This window comes from Pteronotus mesoamericanus, unplaced genomic scaffold (assembly GCF_021234165.1).
Source record: "Pteronotus mesoamericanus isolate MK-2021 breed Mesoamerican mustached bat unplaced genomic scaffold, CSHL_Meso_final contig_42, whole genome shotgun sequence".
Classification (NCBI taxonomy): Eukaryota; Metazoa; Chordata; class Mammalia; order Chiroptera; family Mormoopidae; genus Pteronotus; species Pteronotus mesoamericanus.
In genome coordinates this window covers 1,086,060-1,108,255 of record NW_026555157.1, presented here as the reverse complement: position 1 = coordinate 1,108,255, position 22,196 = coordinate 1,086,060, and the positions used below count along the sequence as shown (strand labels likewise).

At 39.9% G+C, this 22,196-nt stretch overlaps 1 protein-coding gene across 1 annotated transcript in view; it reads right to left on the bottom strand.

Annotated features, from left to right (window-relative positions):
- Positions 1–1,702: 1,702 nt before the first annotated feature.
- CCDC191 (coiled-coil domain containing 191) overlaps positions 1,703–22,196 on the bottom strand; it is a 77,176-nt gene continuing 56,682 nt past the window's right edge. Inside the window, exons 14-17 of the mRNA XM_054577282.1 lie at positions 7,550–7,693; positions 3,322–3,474; positions 2,640–2,785; positions 1,703–1,847 (exon numbers count right to left, since the gene is read on the bottom strand). Coding sequence (XP_054433257.1) covers positions 1,703–1,847; positions 2,640–2,785; positions 3,322–3,474; positions 7,550–7,693 — 588 coding nt within the window. The remainder of the gene's footprint in view (positions 1,848–2,639; positions 2,786–3,321; positions 3,475–7,549; positions 7,694–22,196) is intronic.

The window sequence follows — 22,196 nt, the reverse complement described above, 5'->3', positions numbered from 1 at the left end:
AGCCTGTGCACCTAAAACTCTCATTTTCCTGGTGGTTACTTTTACAGTTTTGCAGCCCACGGATACTGTTTATTGGGCACTTTGTTAGCAGTAATAGAATTAGCAGTATTAAAGACATAAATCATGTCTTTACGATGGCCCAGCAAGAAACATAGGTCATTTACTAAGTGTTTTTCCTATGTCCCTTTAGAAGGTTCTATAAGTAGGTAAAAAGTTCTTACTGGCTTAATCAGAATATGGGCTGCATAAAGACTCACTTTCCAAATGATGCTTGAGGTGAATTAAAAACAGAAGAAAGCTTAAGAGAGAAAAGTTAAGTTTATGAGTTTATTTAGGCTCCTGGCATGTTTACTTGGATTCATCCTTATGTAAAGGCTTGGTACTAAAATAAAATTGGTATTTGAGTTCTGGGTACTAATATCAGCCAATATTCTCTACCTGTATTACATACAATTAAGTATAAACGGTGGGTTAGATGGAAAGAGATTTAATATGAGTTACTTATAGTCCCATTTTCTTTAGTGGCCACTAGTCTTAAAAGAGTTTTCAGATGACAACTGTAGAGTCATGTTAAAGGAAAAGGAGTGGGGACAGGGATATTACAGAAGAAATAAATCAGTTTAGGGTGTTTTTATATCTGAGTAAATCACACATCTTCCCTACAAAAGAAGGACAGAAGCCATTTTGCAAGTGGTATAGCTAGATATCCTAGGAAGAGATGATAATTTATTGAACACACAGAATTTTACTTTTATCAACTCGTATTTGCAATTTAATAGCTCATGGCTGCAAGGGACTTTTTACTGTGTGCATTTACCTACTACCTGAAATTGTTGGAATAAATGTGTTTTGCAATGAAAAAATTTTTTTTCTAGCAGATAATTCAGTTCACAGAAGGGATCGTCCTTACAATCTTTAGCACCTTAAAGGTTAAAACATTCTTTGAATTCAAGATAAATATCTCAACACACAGATCAAGCTGAAGTGAGGTCTAGAAGCCAGATCAAGTATTACTTAGAGGTTGCAACTGAACAGATGCTTAAAAAAATTGCTGAACTTCCTGCTTATTAGGTACACAGAAAAGCAGTTCTTCGGTGCCCTAATTTCTCTGAAATTAGAGGACGTTGGTACCCTTGCAGCAGTTGCATAGAGTACCTTTTGATACTCGGTTTTCCATCTGGGGTGGGCCAAAAGGATGGAGTCTGGCAGAATGAAGATTTTAGCTGCCTGACCGTGTATGACTCCTTTTCTATGCACTTACTATTTTTAATTTCTATTTAATTAAAGTTACATTTGTCAACAGGTCATATTAAACTGTAAGGACACATTTTCCCCCACAAGCTCAGGCAAGCAAATACTCATCCTTTGTAAAGTTTATGATGCTAAAAATATATACGACGCATTTGAACAGTGGAACAGGAACAGTTCCTTTGGATGATCCTGCTGTGATAAATACTTCAGTGAACCGATTAGCAACCCAAGAGAAATAAAAGAAGGAAGTACAAATTCAAAATAATCCCCGTGATCCAAGAGTATCTGATAGAACATAACCAGCTAGATGCAGGTGTGTGTGCGTGGGCGGCAATGATAGGGATGTGTTAGGGACTGATGGACATTTCCTTCCTAAGCACTGCGGGCCGGTGCTCACTGCGCACCACAGATTCCCCTTACAGGGCCAAGTATGTGCCGGCACAGCGCAGAGTCACGGCGGTGCTGGCACCTGGAAGTCGGGAAGAATCTCAGCCACCTTCTTACGGAGTTGCTGTCGCCTTTCTTCTCTTACTCTTTCCTCTTTCATAAATTTTACAAACTTCTTCCATGTCTGAAATGTGATCCGCAGAATCCTCCTTTAAGATAAAAAAGGAAAAAATGTGAAATACTAAGGGAAAGTTGACTTTCCACATTAAAAACTTTATAATCCTCCTTACGCAAATAAAACATAAAAAAAGGTATGGACATCACAACTGGAATTCAGATTGAGAAATGCCGTAAAGAAAATAAAGCTAAGGGGATTAAATGGTAATGGGAAAAAACAAACAAACAAACAAAAGGACAAGAAAGCAACAGAAGTGGGTGGGAGAGACTGACAGGTCACAGGCGGTCAGGGAAACCTGCTGGGGGCAGGTGACACCTCTGTGGACAGGATGGCAGGACGTGGAGGCATCTGCCCTCCACACTGTGCTCACAGGGAATGCATCCAGTCACCAGAAAAGCACAGATCATTTGTATACTGTCAAAGGAACTGCATAGTAGAATTTAGAGCATTTCTATCTAAAACACTTAAAATTACAAAGAAAAATATATCAGATATCTTACTCCCCAGGGAATAAAGAATACATACATTTGCTTAAGTCTGTTTCATAATTTGAATCCATAATCTTAACTCTGTATTGCACGCAATCTTATTTGTGTGCCAATCTGTGAGGCAGAGAATGCAGGCATCCTCTTCGTATTAATGATGGGGGTCCTGGAGTCGCAGGTAGTCGGGGGCTGGCTGGAGCTCCGCCCTCTACGTGGCGTCTGACCGCCCAGCTCTCCAGTCTCCAACTCATCTTTTCTAGGCATGTTCCAGGTATAGGATGTGTTGCAGGGTGATTGTGAAGTCAATGAGTGAATTTCCTCAGACATCCAAACCTCACCTGTCACTATGCTCTGCTGCAATCTTGTGCTTGCTCTGAGAATCGATCTTGGCCTCCCTGACCATGTTAAACCAGGCCCTGAAAATCTTCTTTTGAAGAAAATGTTTGCACAGGTTTTGTACTTCTTCCTCCAGGTCAGTCAGGTGCTGGGGGTGAGGGAAGGAACAGAAGTGAGTCAAATAGTGTCACAAAGAATTAGGGCAAATAGCACAAAAGAGGAAGAACTGAACAAACACAAAACGAAGGACACTAGAGGCATAAAGAGAGAACAGGGCAGTCAAAATAAAAAAAATCCTCTAATGTATGAAGGAAGTAATAATGGAGCCAGAGGGGTAGAAACGGGTCTAAGATTGCGGGGGTAGGTTTCTAGTAAAATCACTTGAGCAATTAGGGGATAAGAAAGGAGTATAAAATCAAAAGCTGATGTAATGACACATTATAATTGATAATTATAATTGATAAACACTGTATAAAAAGAAAAGCATGCTTAAGATTTTACACTTAGAAAAAACTTAAGAAAAAACTGAAAATTTCATGTTCATTTCAAGGCAGTGATTTGGATTGACTATTTTATATTGTTCTTCAAAAAACATAATGACTGCACATTCTGGACTACATCTAGTTCTCTTACACAGGATCGAGTAGAGACATGTATTTAAAGCTCCCTCCCCTGTGGCCTTACCTGTAGCCAGCTCCGGAGGACTCTCCTGAGCAATGTTTGCGAATAAAACTGCTCGGCCTGGGCAGTCTTCCTTGCCAGGCTTTCCTGACTACACTGGAACCAGGTGAGCAGGCATTTCCTCTGTAGGGCCAAGGAGTGATGTTCTTTGGCCACCTGGACAATTTTTTAAATAAGGAAATGATTCCTTTTATCTTAAATCACTTAAGGAAACACATTCCTTTGACAAATAATGCTGCAAACCACATATAGGCAGTTACTAGAGAGAATAGTCTATATACCAAAAGCTTTGACTATGGACCATATTTTATGGGCGTTTTAGATTCATCTCATGCATAGCCTTTCAATGCTGACTCCCTGAAGACCATAGCAACTGGCTGGTTATTAGGAAACTGGAATAAACAACCTCCAAAGCCATTATTTCACTTGCATTGAGTTTTGAAGTGGGCGGCTGGCAACATTCTCAGTTTGTTCTGTTGGAGCTTAGACAGCAACTCCATAACAAACCTCTCTTCTTTATGTACTTAACCACTGCCTAATTGAGGAAACACTAATACTCTCAATTAGTTTTGTAGAATGAGCTGTCACCAGTACTGAAATTTAGACATTATCAATAAACCACAAAACCATTTGATAGAAAAATAACATGATGAATCATTTAATATCTTACCAACTTAAAAGGCTCAGAGCATCATTCTATCAAAGTAAACATAAAACTCAGAGCTCAGAGATTTTACAAAGTAACTGTTACATTCTTTCAAGAGGTAGGAGGAAGAAATCCTTCTCTCTCTGTCCTCTCCAATTACATATTTTTCTAATCTTTGTCTGGCCCCCCAGCAATGTGAGTGTGACTGATCCCAGTGACTCCCTTGAAGGTCTTATTCCTTGGTCAGAATGACCATCAAAGGCGGTCTCTCTGGCACCTGAGATGGCTGCATGTCCTGGCTCCTCCCCGTCTGGGAGCCAAAAGGCAAGGGCAGCCAGAAACACAAGCCTCCTCCCCTCCCTTCTCCTCTTCCTCTGGGAAAACAGAACCAGAAAGAGAAAAAAGATTCTCAGAAGGTTCCTTAAAACTTCTCAAAGTGGTTGTTGGACTAAATGGAATACAGAGTGAGAAGGAGAAAATACTGAGATGTTCTGAATTAAATTAGTGGCTAGAAAGGGAGAGAGACATAACTGCCAGTCTGTTCATACTGCTCACATTCCTTCTGTTGACTGTTGGCACTTCAGATTAATTTCTGGGTGGCTACTTCCACAGATTATTTTAGCCAGGTGCCATCTAACTCCAGGAGCCTCAGCTTGTTTACACGTGTGCTTTCCAGACTGTTGCCCACAGCCCCTCTACAGGAGTGAACACTTCTTTATCTAGTCCCACTTCATGCTCTCCAGCCCCTCTGCCTAGAGCTAATGAAAATTCTTTGTCTACTTCTTTCTCCTCCCTCCCTCTAACTGATGTACAAAAATGCCTGCAAAACTCTGGGACCATGGACACGCTGTCTTTTCCACCTAGTCATGCTCCTGGTGATTTAGACTCTATGCCCCAAGACCCGTCTTCTTTGGGCTGGCACTGGGACCAATAAAATCTTATTTAGAAAAGAGTTCAGTCATGGAAGTTTTGTTTGTTTGTCTAACAAGCACAGGTGTCCTGGCTGGCGTGGCTCAGTGGCTTGAGAGCCTGCTTGCGAACTAAAAAGTTGCCAGTTAGAGTGCCAGTCAGGACACATGCCTGGGTTGTGGGCCAGGCCCCCAGTAGGGGGCGCTCAAGAGGCAACCACATATTAATGTTTCTCTCCCTTTCTTCCTCCCTTTCCTTCTCTAAACATAAATAAAATCTTTTAAAAAACAACAAAAACAAGCACATGTGAGTTTAAGAGAAAATGCTAGATAACCCTTCTGAAGAAAGTGTTATAAAGAAACTGGGAATTGTTTAACTGGACCCTACTCCTTTCTTGATTTTTTTCTTATCCCTTCCTGAAAGCCAACTCTGATGGGTGAGAAGCTACTCCTTCCTCTTACTGTTCTCCAGAACTCTTCGCTTTACTTTTTTATTTTATTTTTTTACTTCCAGTTGGTGGTTGGCACCTACATCCACCTCTGGTTCCTACACAGCACAAGGCATCCCAGAACTGGGCAGGACTCTTAGAAGAAGATGGTGCTGAGCTCCACTCTAGCTTTGCAACCAATGCTCTGTGTGCAAGTCAGTTCACTTATCTACAAATTGAAAGAGATGGAGAGAATTATTAATATTCTAGATTTTATTATCTTGTTGTGGTAGGCTGAATAGTGGTCCCTCAAGGATGGCCTTGTCTTGATCTCTGGAACCTGTAAATAGGTGACCTTACCAGGTAAGAAGGATTTTGCAGATGTGACAAAGTGAAGGATTTTAAAATGGAGAGATTGTCTTGGATTGTATGGGAGAGCCCTAAATGTAATCACAAGGGTCCTTAGCAGAGGGAGACAGGAGGATCAGGAAGGATAAGAATGACCTGAGGAAGAGGCTATGAGCAATGGAATGCAGGCAACTATTAGAAGCTTAAAAAAGGGAAAGAAACAGATTTTCCCCTTGGAACCTCCAGAAGGAACTTGTCCTGCTCACAGTTTGACCTTAGCCTAGTAAGTCCAATTCTGGACTTCTGACCTCCAGAATTTTAAGATAATAAATCTGTGTTGTTTTAAACAACTAAGATTGTAGTAATTTGCTATAACAGCAATAGGAAACAAATACACTTGTATGAACTAGAGACTTGAATCTCAAAATATGGTGCTGAGACCACGTGTATCAAAATCCCCTGGGCTGCATTTTAAAAATGAAGATTCCCTGATACCTGCCCCCGTTCTCCCATCCCCTGCCCTAGGACATGGGACCAGGAACGTGCATTTTTATAAGTTTTCCAGATCGTTTCATGAACAAGAAATTTTGAAAATGCTGGTTTCAGATCTGTGATCTCCTGTTTTTATTTTAAATAGGTTTTCTAAATAGAAAGCCTATAATTGTTATTTTGAGCTTGAACTCCTGTTTCTATTTTTACATTCTTCTGAATGAATTTTTAAAAATTCAGTTTGGTTATTCACCCAAGAATCTTTTTGTTTCTAAATTACATACCTTTCTTGATTTTACTCAGCCAAAAACAAGGAACACGCCATGGCTGGTGTGACTCAGTGGACTGAGTGCTGGCCTGTGAACCAAATCGTTGCCGGTTCGATTCCCAGCCAGGGCACAGGCCTGGGTTGTGGGCCAGGTCCCCAGTAGGGGGCACATGAGAGGTAACCAACACATTGATGTTTCTCTCCCTCTCTGTCTCCCTCCCTTCCTCTCTGGCTAAAAGTAAATAAAATCTTTTTTTTTTTCTTAAAGCAATATTCATTATTAAAAAAAACAAACAAAAAGACCCCTCAAACAAGAACCAGCCCTGGCTGGGTGGCTCGGTTGGTTGGAGTGTCATCCTGTACATCAAAAGGCTGTGGGTGTGATCCCTGGTCAGGGCACATACCCAGGTTGCAGGTTAGATCCCTGGTTGGGGTGCAGATGGGAGGCAGCTGATTGATGTTCCTCCCTCACACGGATGTGTCCTTGCGTGTGATTTCACAGTGCCTCCTAATGGAGTAGATAAGCCTCTTTCACCCCTCAATCACTATTAGTTTAGCCCTATGACTTGCTTTGGCCAACAGAATGTTAGTAAACATGACACAAGCAGAAGTTTCATATTGATTTACATAACAGGGTTTTGGCCTTTATACCTCTGACATTGGCAACATGAAAAACATGCTGTGAATAACTGCTGGAGCCAGAAAGAGAGGCTATGAAGAGATCTGAACCTAATCCATAACTGTTTCACAGACATGTGAGTGAGAAATAAATGCTTGAGTTACATGCCACTGATATTTGGGGGCTGTTTGTTATTGCAGCAAAAACCTGATAACAGACCTTATGGTAATTAGTTTTCTCTCTGTTAAACACTGCTAATAATAAGAGAGGCCTCTATTTGTCTTACCTTGAAGGTCTATAATAAAATATTTGCTCAGTTTTTAAAAACTTATTCAATCACAGAAATCTTTCTCCGCCTTGGAAGACCAAATCTAAACTTTTATCAAAACTACATAAATACAAATACTCAATTCATTTATCCTTCTGGCTTCTAAATCACCAAACAACACCTAAAACCTAATATGGTGTTTATCCTATTTGAAAAGTCCATTTTCAAATTTTGGAGGGTAGGAGTATACATTATACCTGCATATTTTGCTTGCTTTGAATTCTCAATCTCTTCCAAGGCTCCAGACCTTTTTTCCTTAGCAACACCCTTTCATAATGATCTTTGGCTACTGCTTCCAGCTGCTGGTTCCTCTTAATTCTTTTGTGCTTCTCTAGTTCTCTCTGAAAAAAAATTGTAAAAATGCTGAGGAAAGACCAAAAGGGCAACATAGGAGGCTCCTGAACTTCCCTTCTCCTTTGGATGCACTTAATAGACAGCTACATATGGAGCAATTCCCTCTGGAAGAAATCCAGAAACTAGCTGAGTGACTTTTCCAAATCGGGCAAATGAGAAAATATCCACGTTAAAATGGATATAAAAGGTGGAGGCACATTCTTGCCATAAACTCATCTCTGGCAGAGCGCCATACAATAGGGAGGGAACACCCAACCTGCAGCTTCTCCCTCAGGAGCAAAGGATTTGGACTGCACATCTAGAACTCCATTTTTTAAAAAACTATACATTTTGTTGGTGATGCTATTACAGTTGTCCCATTTATTTTCTCCCCTTTATTTCCTTTCACCCTGCGTCCCCCCTTCCATCTTACATCCCCCCCCCCTTAGTTGATGTCCATGGTTTGCACATATAAGTTATTTGGCTTCTCCGTTCCCTATACTATTCTTCACCTTCCCCTGTCTATTTTGTACTTACTATTTATGCTGCTTATTCCCTGTACCTTTTCCCCTGTTCTTTCCCCTCCCCCTCCCTGCTGATCTCCCTCAACGTGATCTCTATTTCTGTGATTTTGTTCCTGTTCTTGTTGTTTGCTTAGTTTGTTTTTGTTTTTTTAGGTTCAGTTGTTGATAGTTGTGAATTTGTTGTCATTTTACTGTTCATTGTTTTGATCATCATCTTTTTCTTAAATAAGTCCCTTGAACATTTCATATAATAAGGTCTTGGTGATGATGAACTCCTTTAACTTGACCTTAGCTAGGAAGCACTTTATCTGCCCTTCCATTCTAAATGAGAGCTTTGCTGGATACAGTACTCTTGGATGTAGGTCCTTGCCTTTCATGACTTTGATTACTCCTTGCCAGCCCCTTCTTGTCTGCAAGGTTTCTTTCCAGAAATCAGCTGACAGTCTTATGGGAACTCCTTCATAGGTGATTCTCTCCTTTTCTCTTGCTGCTTTTAAGATTCTCTCCTTATCTTTAATCTTGGGTAATACAATTGTGATGTGCCTTGGTGTGTCTTTCCTTGGGTCCAGCTTCTTTGGGACTCTTGAGTTTCCTGGACTTTCTGGAAGTCTATTTCCTTGGACAGATTGGAGAAGTTCTCCTTAATTATATTTTCAAGTAAGTTTTCAATTTCTTGCTCTTCCTCTTTTCCTTCTGGCACCCCTATGATTCGGATGTTGGAACGTTTAAAGTTGTCCCAGAAGTTCCTAAGCCTCTCTTCATTTTTTTGAATTCTTGTTTCTTCATTCTGTTCTAGCTGAATGTTTATTGCTTCCTTCTGCTCCAAATCATTGATTTGAGTCCCAGTTTCCTTCCCTTTACTCCTGGTTCCCTTATATTTTTCTTTATTTCATTTTGCATAGCTTTCACTTTTTCCTCTATTTTCTGACCATACTTGACCATTTCTATACGCATGCTGAATACCAGTGTTTTGAACTGTGCATCTGATAGGTTGGCTATCTCTTCATCACTTAGTTGTATTTTTTCTGGAGTGCTGATCTGTTCTTTCATTTGGACCATATTTCTTTGTCTCAGTGCACCTGTAACATTGTAAGGAGCAAAGCCACGGTGGGGCAACTCACATCGCTGCATTGTGGTGCTGTATGTGGGGGACGGGTCAGAGAACAATGCTGCTTGCTCAGCTCTCAGTCACTTCCCCTGCCATCCAAAAGCAAATTGGGCCCTTCTGGTGCTGATTCTTGGGTGGGTGGGTTTGTGTATGTTCTAGAATCCTGTGGGTCTCTCCAAAGAACTCTCCTGTGAGGCTAGGAGTTTCTCCTGCCACTGCAACCGCCACAGGTTTTTATAGCCAGAGGTTTTGAGGCTTGCTTTTCTTGCACTGGAACCCTGGGTTGCATGGTCTGTCTCGCTTCCCACTTCTTCCTCCTGGTTTATCTCCATGCAAATGTGGGACCGCCCCATACACCACCTGCCAACTTGCCTGCCTGGTTGTCCAGCTGCTGCCTTGCCAGGCCCCCTTTCTGCCCCTCCTACTGGTCTGGATGAATGTTTCTTCTTTAGCTCCTTGGTTGTTGGACTTCCACACAGTTTGATTTTCTGACAGTTCTGATTGTTTTTTGTTTTTAAATTTGTTGTTGTCTTCCTTTTGGTTGTGTGAGGGGTCAAAGTGTATCTACCTACTAGAACTCCATTTGTTAAAAACTTTCTTAAAATTAAGTTTGAGTTGTACATTTATGTAGAAATTTTTGATGAAAATGGTATACAACAAAGTTTCCTTTCCCATTCTTGTTCCCCAGCCCACTGTATTCCCTCCTTACTAGTAGCAAGTTCTTATGTATCTTTTTAGAAATGATTTTTTAAAACAGAGTAAGAGCTATCATTATTACTAGAGCTTAATTCATCTTAGAAAAATGTCCCAGGGCAGTCACCCTTCCCTTTAATGGCTGCATAATATGTCATATGGATTTGGACATATGGATTTTATATACAAGTAGAACCATGATTTTTAAAACCACCACCCAAGGGATGGGCCCAAAAACATGTAGCTCTGAAAAACAATGGGGCTTATGTCCATGAGACACACCACTACAACAAAGAAACAGTTCTTAATGGATGGGTGAGATTTCACTGGCTGTCTCCATATGGTTCAGCCTAAGGGAAAACAGGCAAAAATGCCCACCTCCTAGTCTTTTCCTAAAAGGGGTTTGACTGCATACTTTACAAGCAGCTGCCTGAGGGTTTGGCTTCTCATTCAGCATGCATCTAGGGGCTGGTGGCAAACCTCCAGAAGTTTGGGGGACCTAGTTGGCCGTTACCTAACCTTCCTCCTTCAGCTTGCTCCAATAATAAAACCAGATTGCCACCATCTCTAGAAGTTGGTGTACACATCTGGCATGCCAGTTTTTGTGACTGCCATCTGAGGGCTGGGCCCCTGGATCACTGGCTCTGATAGCCAATGGAGCTTACATTCACATTCCCACAGAACTATAGCAAACAAAGAAGCAATTTTTAAATGAGTGCAGGGACATTAGGACTGCTGGTCAAGATGGTGGCATAGGCAGACATGGCCCGCTTCTTTGCATAACCACATCCAAATTACAACTTAAATATAGAACAATCAACACTTGGAACCATCAGAAATCGAGTTGAATGGAAGTCTGACAACTATGGAATTAAAGAAACCACATCCATCCAGACTGGTAGGAGTTGTGCAGATGCAGAATAGGCTGGTCCCTCACCCACATGTGGTGGATAAAAATTTGGGAAGGATACCTCAGGAGCAAGGATTCCCAGCCCCACACAAGGTACCCCAGCTCATAATTCCAGTACCAGGAAGATAAGTCCCCACAACTTCTGGCTGCAAAAACCAGCAGGGATTGAGTCAGTGGAAAAAACTTCGGGAGCCCCAAGCAGTTCCTCGTAAATAACCCACCCACAGACCTACCTACCTCCTCAGACTCACTCTCTCTGAGCTCCAGCATCAGGGTAGGTGCTTGAAAGGCACCAGTGGTATACAGGGAGAGACTGAAGTGTCTGGCATCAAGGCAAGCAGAGGCCATTGTCCCTTTTCTAACCAATGCCCCCCATCCCTGCCACACAATGTAGCCAGCAAGTTGGTACCATATCAGAGACTCTATCAACCTGGCTAACACTGTTTGACCCTCCTTGGAGATTCCCAGAAACTGCCTCACCCAACTTATGGGCCCATGCAAGCTGCTTCTCCATATGAATGATTGGTCTTGGCTCATGCTTCACAACTTCCTAAATCCTCTCAAACAAGCAACAGCTGGACTCAGTGAGCCCCAGGCCGGGGACTAGCAGCAGCCAGCCTAGATTCACAGCTTGGCTTTGTCTGGGAATCTCCAAGCCCCGCACAAGTAGCAACCATCTCAGATGGCTTTATAGCTCAGGCAAGGTGGCCCTGGGAAAAACACAAGTAGGGGCTGACCTTGGCCTGCATCACCCTAGGGCCAGTGTACCAAGTGGACACCTACAGACCATATCAGAGCACCACCACCTTGCCCCTGCACAGCTGATCCTCCATGGAGGACAAAGGTTGGTGGTAAGTGGTCATAGCCAATACTTGCAGCTGACTGTCCTTGGCAAATCCCTTCCATTGATCTGCTAACAGCAACCTAGGTTCAACTACAAGAGGAGGGTGTACTCAGCCCACACAAAGGGTGCAGCTCCAGTACCCAGCTTGCGTGATAGGGGAGGCTGTGCCACTGGATTCTACAGGACACCTACTACATTAGGCCACACTATCAAGACACAGAGTCAAAGAAGTTCGACTTAATATATAGAAACAAACATAGGGAGGCTGCCAAAATGAGGAGACAAAGAAACATGGCCCAGATGAAAGAATGGATCAAAACTCCAGAAAAAGAGCTAAACCAAACATAGATAAGCAATCTATCAGATGCAGAGTTCAAAACACTGGTTAAAAACAAGGATGCTCAAGGAACTTAGTGAGGACTTTAAAGGCATAAAAAGATTCAGTCAGCAATGAAGGATACACTAATTGAAAAAAGAACAATTTATGGTGGAAGAACAGTAGAGTGGATAAAGCCGAGAATCAAATCAACGATATGGGACATAAGGAAGCAAAAAGCAACCAAGCAGGACAACAAGATGAAAAAAGCATCTAAAAAAGAGACAGTTTCTACAAAGGGATAGGAAATATTTAAAAAGTACCAAACATATGCACACAGCTGAAGAATACAATTGCACTGAAAATTCCATAGGGTTTCAACAACAGACTAGAGCAAGCAGGAGAAAGGATCAGCTAACTTGTAGACAGAGTAGTGGAACATCCTATCAGAGGAACGAGTACAAAAAGAATGCAAAAGAGTGGGTGTTTGACACCGTCATCAAGAGGACAAATATATGCATTATAGGGGTTGCAGAAGAAGAAGAAAGAAAGGCAATGAGAGCTATCCAAAGAAATACTGGCTGAAAACTTCCCTAACCTGGGGAAAGAAACAGACATCCAAATCTAGGAAGCCCAAAAAATACCAAAAAGGAAGAACTAAAGAGACATATACCAAGACACATCATTATGGAACTGTCAAAAGTTAAAAACAAAGAGAAAATCTTAAAAGCAGAAAGAGAAAAGCAATTTGTTACATATAATAGCAGTCCCGTAAGACTTTAAGTGGATTTTTCAGCAGAAATCTTGAATGGAATGGAATGGAATGAGATAGTCGAAGTGCTGAAAGAGGGAGTGGAATGGTATACTCAAAGTGCTGAAAGAAAAGACTGCCAACCAGGAATGATATACCCAGCAAAAGTGTCCTTCAAAATAGAAGAATGGATAGAGTTTCTCAGGCAAACAAAAGCTGAAAGAGTTCATCACCATTAGACCAGCTTTGCAAGAAGTGTTAAAGGGATTTCAAGGCTGAAGCAAAAGGATGCTAGTTAGTAATATGAAAACATTTGAAAGTATAAAACTCACTGGTAAAGGGAAATATATAGTTAAATTAAAAACATTCTAATATTGTAATGGTGTAGGTGAATCACTTATAACTCTAGATAAAGGTTAAAAAACAAGTGTTAAAATAACTAACTACAATGATTTGTTATAGATAAACAATATAAAAATATATATTATGACATCAAATACATAAACTGGGGAGCATAAAAATAAAGTTTTTGAATGTATTCAAAGTTATCAGGTATAAGATATTTTATATTAGCCTCATTGTAATAACAAAATACAAAGCTACAGTAGATACACACACACAAAAAGAGAAAGGAATCAAAGCATACCATTAAAAAAATAATCAAATCAAAGGAAGAAAGAGAGGAACAAAGGAACTCACAACAGCCGGAAAACAGGTAACAAAATTACAACAGTAAGTCCGTACCTATTAATAGTTACACTTTTAAATGTATAGAGACTAAATTCTCCAATCAAAAAACAGAGTGGTTGAATGTATTAGAAAAAATAAGACTCAACTATATGCTATGAGAGGCTCATTTCAGCTTTAAGGACAAACATAGACTGAAAGTAAAGAGCTGGAAAAAGATATTGCACGCAAATGGAAACCAAAGGTGAGAGAGGTAGCTATATTTATATCAGACAAAACAGACATTAAGCAAAAAACTAGAATAAGAGGAATAAGAGATAAAGAAGGTCATTATATCAGAATAAAGGGGTCAATTCATGAAGAAGTTATAATAATAGTAAATACTTATGCATCCAACATCAGAGCACCTCAATACAGAGCAAATACCAACATATTGAAGGGAGAAATAGACAACAATAAAATAACAGTAGGGGACTTCAATAACACACTTTAAACAATGAATAGATCATCCAGACAGAAAAATCAATAAAGAATCTTTGGACTTAAACTACATGTTAAACCAGATGAACTTAACAGACATATACAGAACATTTCATCTAACTGCAACAGAACACACATTTTCTTAAGTGTGCATGGAACATTCTCCAGGATAGATCATGTCAGGTCACAAAACACTGTTAATACATTTAGAAAGATTAAAATCATATCAATCATCTTTTTTGACAATAATGTCATGAAATTAGAAATCAATTACATTTTTATTCTCTATCCAGACCATTTCCCAAGTTGATTTCTTTACTTCCAGAGCATCAAAAACATTGACATGCTTTTGACTCCCAAGATTCCTTACTACAGTCTTGATGTCCAGGCTTATATAATCATCTGACAATCTGACATACTCATTTGGATGTCTAATAGGCATCTTACATTTAACATGCCCTCAGTGGACCTTGCAGAGGCCTTCTCAGCATCCAGCAGCTCAAATATCATCTCCTCAGAGAGGCCTTTCCCATCTTGTTTCCCCCATTATACCTCTATCTCCCTGCTTCTTTGGCTGTTGTTATGTATTACCTGTTTTCCCCAGATAGTATATACATTTTGGAGGGCAGGGCTGCTGTCTGTCTTCTCCACTGCTCTATTCTAACATATATAACAATGCCTAGCACATAGTAGATGCTCTAATGGTATTTGTTAAATGAACTAATATGTTTGTTAAGCAATTATGGAAGACTTCAAATCTTACCTGGTCTTCTCTGATAAGATTACCTTTTCATCCACAAACTTCATCAACTGTCTATCAATGAAAGGCATATTTATACAGCCATTAAAGTCATTGTCTGAAAAATAAGCTTTTATCAAAAATGAGCGATGAGATATTAAGAGAAGTTTAGATTTTTATTTTTAAAAGGTCATTGTGTGAGACCTGTGAGTGGCCATTTTACTGCTGTATCTCACACTAAAGGACACTAAGCCACACAGGGACCACCAGTGACCATGCTGTCCCAGGTGGGACTTCCTGCGGTTGCTACCGTGGCTCCCTGTCTGAAGAATGAAGCACATCTAGGTCCAAGGAATTGCACACAACAAGGGTCTTTCACAGAGGACAGTCAAGTCTTGATCCTGAACCTCTTCTTCTTGAATATGGAAGACAAATAGGTCATGAGCTTTTTCCTGAGAAATTCTTCCAGTTCTTTTCTAAAACTGCTATCATAGGACTTACCTGACTTATCTTACATTTTCTATCCAAGGAAATATATTTGAGTGCCCTAAAGACCTTCTCTACCATATTAGCAATTGGGTTGCTTATCTATGTAATTAGAAAATATGGTACCACTGTTGAACAATTTGCTGATAAACTTGAGCAAAAAAGTGCCCAAGTAGAAGAGGTAAAGCATGCGTCCATGAAATACATCCAAGATGTGACAGCCTTTGAGAAGTCACAGCAGGCACTGGTTTAGAAATATTGTTCTCTTTTTGATGTCCAGAGGAATAACACTGTTATGGCCTTGGAAGTAGCTCACTGTGAATGGCTCTATGAAGTATACAAAGAGGTAAAGAATCACCTGTGCAGAATATGATGAATAAAAGGAATAAGACTACATATAAGAATAAACTGAGTGGAGAAACACATTGAGTAGAGCATCTATGCCAGAAGCAAAAGGACTCAACTGTCAAATGCATTTTAGTCCTAAACCTGCTTGCAAAGAAAGGTCAAATAACAACCAGTCGGTAAATGCATCTATTTCAATTGAGATAGCTAAAAAGGGTTGACTCACTAAATAGAAACTAGTCTATGTGACAAAACCTTTTTGTCTATTGTTGGAGACTGAAGTTATATTTTACCTTTCCTAAAATAGAAAGGTTTTGGTTTGGTATGGTGAGAGAAATAAAATAGCCTATTGGTCCATAATGTATTATTCTTTGTGTTCTGCACAAGCTATAAACTTCCTGCAAGAAAAAGCTGGACAGACAGTAAATTAATGACTTTTAACTAAGCAGAGAATTGAAGCCACTGCACATCTGGAGAAACAGGCACCTTTAGGGAGACACAGAACCAGAGCATTTGCTTATCTGAGGCAGAAGCCACCATATACCATATGAGCCAGTAAAACGATTAAACTAGAAATTTTGGCAAATTGCTGGAGGCTAAGGGTGGGCCAGCATGAGAAAGGTGAATCTTTTGAAAGTCACAGTTGTAGGGACATTCCCCCCTTTTTATAGGCCTTTCTTCTAGGAACTCCACCAGGCTTTCAAAGAGAGGATCAGGGAGAGTCCAGTTAAGTGTCCGCGATGGTTCTGGCTGGCAGAGAGAAACGGCGACCACTGCAAATTCTGCCCAGACCTTTCTCCTTTAGGGAACAAAAGGCTTCATCTGCAGGTGGCACCACCTGAGGGCCTTAGTGGAATGTCACAGTAGCTGCGGAAAGGGAACTCTGTCTAGGCCACTACCCTCATCCCACCTAAGTGGAGGGGGAACCTCACAAAGGTAAGGGCTTTCAGGTTATATACTACTTAGTGGATACTGAAAGAATGGAACAGAAGTAAGGAAAAGCTCTACTCCTAAAGTAGGAGCAGAATTCTCCTAAATTGCCAATACTGTGCACTCCAAAGAGTGAGACCTAATCAGAACATTAGAGAATGTTCCACCAGCAAGCTAACAAACCTCCAGTAATAAAATAGAGTATAGCTGAGAGAGCCGCAAGAGACAGATTCTCTCTGGGGAACAGTACAAAGGGAAGACCTAAGTCCAAAAGAGGAGACAAAACAAAGTCACTAGAGGAAACTGAGGTCTATGGTGCCCATAGCAGCAACAAACCTCAACAATGGTAATCACATAATTAACACACTTCAAGAGCAGCCCAATTCTGACTAGATTAACACACATCTCCACAGGAAAGGCCTGTTTTTCTGTTTCTACTGTTCTGTATAACATGTCTGGCTTCCAAATATATATATATATGCCATACAAAAAGACAAAAAATAAAGCCTGAAAAGATAAAACAATCATCAGAACAAGACTCAGATATGACAGAGATATTGGAAATATCAGAGAAAGGGAATTTTAAATAATTTATGATAACAGTAAAGGTTTAAATGGAAAAGGTAGTCATCATTCAAGATCAGATAGGTATTTTTCACAGAGACATGGACAATATATATAACAGTCAAGTGAAAACACCAGAAATCAAAAACATGTTAACAGAAATGAAGAGAGCCTTCAAAGGGCTCATCTCTAGATGTTACACAGTTAAGGAAAGAATCAGGAGGCCTGAAAACTTAGGGCAACAGAAATTACACAAACTGAGAAATAAAGAGAAAAAAGAGTGAAAAACACAACAGAGCATCCAAGAGCTGAGGGACAATACCAAACAATGTACAGTCTCCTTCATGGAATCCCAGAAGGAGAAGAAAAGAATGGGGGAGGTGAAATATTTGAGGAAATAATGAGTATACATATTTTAAAATAATTGACTCCATATCTAAGAAACCTAGAGACCACCAAGCAGGGAAAACAGTCAGACAAACCACACTTAGACATATCATATTCAAACTACTGAAAGCTAAATACAGTAAAAATCTTGAAGGCAGCTGGTGGGAAAAACCCACCTTACCCACTGTTAACAGACTAAATATTTGTGTGTCATCCAGATTGGTATGTTGAAGCCTTAATCCCCCCTAGTGGGGCTGTATTTGAACATGGGGCCTCTAAGGAAGTAATTACAGTAAAATGAGGTCATTAGGGTGGGATTAATGTCCTTATAAGAAGAGAAACCAGAGAGCTCACATGCTCTCTCTCTATTTCTCTATGCGCATGCACTGAGAAAATGCCACTGGAGAACACAGTGAGAAGGTGGCCAACTACAAGCCAGAAAAAGAGCTCTCACTAGAAACTAACCATGCTGGGACTCTTATTTGAGATGTACAGCCTACAGAACTGTGAGAAAATTTTTTGTTATTTAAGCCACCCACTCTGTGGTATTCTTTTATGGCAGCCTGAGCAGACTGACACCACTAAGGAATAAAGCTAAGAATTAAAGCAAACTTCTTGGTTTTCTTGTCAGAAACCTGGCAAGCAAGAAGACAATGAACTGAGATCTTTAAAGTGTTGAAAGAAAAAACTGTCAACCCAAAATTCTATATTGAGCAAAAATACCCTTCAAAAATGAAGGAGAAATAAAGACTTTCTCAGGCAAACAAAAACAAAAGAGGCCCAGGACAGGTGGCTCCATAGGTTGGAGTGTCATCCCGTACTCCTAAAGGTTGCAGGTTTCATTCCCAGTCAGGGCACAGACCTAGGCTGCAAGTTTGATTCCTGGTCTTGGCGCATACAAGAGGCAACTGATTGATATTTCTCTAACATCAGTGGTTTGCTTTTTTTTTTCACTCTCTTTTCCTTTCTTCTCTCTCTAAAATTAATAAACACATACTTAGGTGAGGGAAAATATGTTGTTGTTGTTGTTTTTAAAAGGAATTCACTACCAAAAGATTTACCCTACAAGGAATGTTAAAGTTCTTCAGGCAGAAGTATTAAGATAAAGGTTAAAAACTTAAATCTATGCAAAGAAATAAAGAGCATCAGAAATGGAAGAAATAAAGGTAAAATATAATCTTAAGCTTATTTTTAATTACACTAATCTATAACTATTGAAAGTAATAAAAGTTACAAGGTACTGGGGGTGTGTGTGTGTGTGTATTCATATATGAATATATATTCACATGGACTTACACATATGAAATATATGACAATAATGGTGAGAGACTGCAAGGCAAGGATATCTTTTCCACTACTCTTACTCAGCCTTGCACTGCTATACCTAGCTAGTGCAGTAAGGCAAGAAAAATAAATAAAAGCAATACAGATTAGAAAAAAAGAAATAAAACTGCCTTCATTAGCAGACATGGTTGCTTATGTGGAGAATTCCAAAGAATCCACAAAAACCTCCTAGAACTAATAATTGAGTTTAGCAAGGTTGCAGGATACAAGGTCAACATACAAAAATAAACTGTGTTCCTACATACTAGCAATAAGTAAACAAAATCTGAAATTTAAAAAAATATCATTTATAATAGCACCACAATAATAAGTTCTTAGATATAAATCTAACAAAATATATATATAAGGTTAGTGGAAATCTATAAGACACTCATGAAACAAATCAAAGATCTAAATAAATGGAGATATCCATGTTCATAAAGCTTCAATATTGTTAAGATGTCTATTCTTCCAATTTGATCTATAATTTAATATGATCACAAACAAAATTTTAGGAAGGTTTTTGTACTTATCAACAAGATTATTCTAAAATTTATATAGAATGACAAAAGAACAGTCAAAACACTGTGAAAAAGAATAAAGTAGAATTCACATTTTCTATATTCAAAATCTGCCATAAAGCTACAGCAATCAAAGACAGTGTGGTACTGTTAAAGGAATATACATACACATCAATAGAACAGAATAGAGAGCCCAGAAATAGACCCATGAATACAATCAACTTATATCTGACAAGGTATGAAGGTAATTTGAAACAACTTGATATCAGTAACCACTAAAATAACATGGAACATATATTGGGAAATGCTACTTTAAAACTTCTTATGTCATTTTTAAGGGAGGTAATTGAGCTGTATCTAGAAATTTCTTAGGCTGACTTAGCAAAGGACGAATTATAGTGCACTGTATATGGCTTCTGCCTCACAGACAAGCTGACTCATTCAGGGGATATCCAGGCAGCCTCTTTCCCCAGCCACTCCTACCATTGCCCAATGGGCTCATAAACAAAGTGGCCGCGGTGGCAGGGATGGAGGTTACACAAGGGCTCAGCAACAGAGTTCCACTCGCCAAGGCTGACCGGCTATGGCCACTCCTGAGTGCCCAAACAGCTAGCGGCAGAGATTAAGACTGAGTCTCCAACTTGGCACCATTTTCTGGGTTGACCATCCAGCTATCAGATGGCAGACTGATTATATTAAACTTGTTTCCATCATCGAAGGGGCAGTGTTTTGCTCTTACTGGAATAGATATTTCCCCTGGATATGGATTTACTTTTCTTCTATATGATGCTTTTCCCCAAATTATTATCCATGGACTTGCATGGTCTCACCCGTGGACTCACACAATGCTTATCCACCGTCAAGGTGTTCCACACAGCATGGCTTCTGATCACAGAACTTACTTTACAGTGAAAGAAGTATGGCAGTGGGCCTATACACATGGAACTTACTGGTCTTATCATGTCCCCTAACCTCCTGAAGCAGCTGGCTTGACAGAATGGTGGCATGGTCTTTCGAAGACTCAGTTGCAGTGCCAGTTAGGTGGCAATACCTTGCAGATCTGGGGTAAAGTTCTCCAGAAGGCTGTATATGCTTTGCATCTACATCCATTATATGGTACTGTTCTCCCATAGCTAGGAGCCATAGGGGCCAGGAATCAAGAGATGGAAGTGGGAATGGGACTATTCATGATTATCTCCAATGACCCACTAGCAAAATTTTTGCTTCCTTTTCCCACGACTTTAAGTCCTGTGTTAGTCTAGAGGGCTTGGTTCCAAATGGGGAAATACTTCTACCAGGAGACACAACAATCATTCCACTGAACTAGAATTTAAGAGTGTCACCCAGTCATTTTGGGCTCCTTTTGATTCTAAATCAGCAGGCAAAGAAGGTGCTGGCTGGGGTGAATGATCCTAACTAAGGGAAACTGGATTACTACTTCAAGTAGAGGTAAGGAAGAGTATTTCTGGAAGGCAGGAGACCCCTTGGAGGGATGTCCGACCCACAGCCTGTGGGCTGCATGCAGCCCGGGATGGCTATGAATGAGGTCCAATACAGAATCGTAAATTTACTTAAAACCTATTTTTTTTCCTTTTTGCTCATCAGTGTTCATTAGTGTCTGTGTACTTAATGTGTGGCCCAAGACAACCCTTTTTCCAGTGTGGCCCAGAGACACCAAAAGGTTGGACATCCCTGCTAGAGTATATCTTAGTACTACCTTGCCCTGTGATTAAAGTCAATTGAAAACTACAAAAACTCAATCCACACGGGACTACAAATGGCCCAGACCCTTCGGAACTGGAAATTTGGGGTCTCCTCGCCAGGTAAAAAACTGCAACTAGCAGAGTTGCTTGCTGAAGGAAGAGGCTAGAGTGGGTAGTGGAAGAAGGTAGTTATAAATACTAGCTACACCCACTTTACTGGTTACATAAATGAAGACTGAAATTGTCATGAGTATTTTCTTGTTTTGCTATGAATATATTTGTGTGTGTGTGTGTACATCTATATATATAGCTATATATCTTTGTTTTCTTTCCTCTCTTATTCTCTTACTATGTAACATGTATATATATCATGGTATCTAAGTATTATTCATTTTACATCATAGTATTTCAGTTATGGGATATCAAGGAGAAGAGTAAACATTACTCAAAGACTTTAACCTCTTCTTTTACGGCAGAGGTTAGTGCATTTCCAGGGTAGCTGTATCATGTTAGACAGAGTTATGATACTGTTGTTTTTATTTGAAGATTAGTTTGGTTTAAGACGTGTAAGGATACCAAATTAACAATGGGGTGGGCTTGTGATGGTTAATTTTATGTGTCAACTTGCCTGTGCCACAGGGTGCCCAGATGAAATGTTATTTCTGGGTGTGTCTGTGAAGGTCTTTGTGGATGATATTAACATTTGAATCCATGGACTCAGTAAAGTAGACTGACCTCCCAAATGTACGTGGGCATCATCCAATCTTTTAAGAGCCTGTATAGGACCATAAGGCAGGAGAAGGAAGAATTTGCCCCCTTTTGCTTCCTGCCTGCCTGCTTGAGCTGAGACATTGGTCTGCTCCTGCCTGTGAACTGGAATTATGTCACTGGCTTTCTTAGGCCTTCAGCTTCTGGGTGGCAGATTGTGGGACTTCTCAGCTTTCATAAGCATGTGAAATACATCATATTATTTAACATGTATATATATCATGGTATCTAAGTATTATTCATTTTACATTACAAATACTTATAATACATCTCTTACTATAGCATATATGTCTTACTGGTTCTGTTCCTCTGGATAGGAAAATCCTGATAGAATTTTCAATTCAAATGTCTTTTCTATGAAAATGCCTCTAATGTCTCCAAAATCTCTATGGATCTTACCTCACATGACTCTATTGATCTCTTTTGCATAAA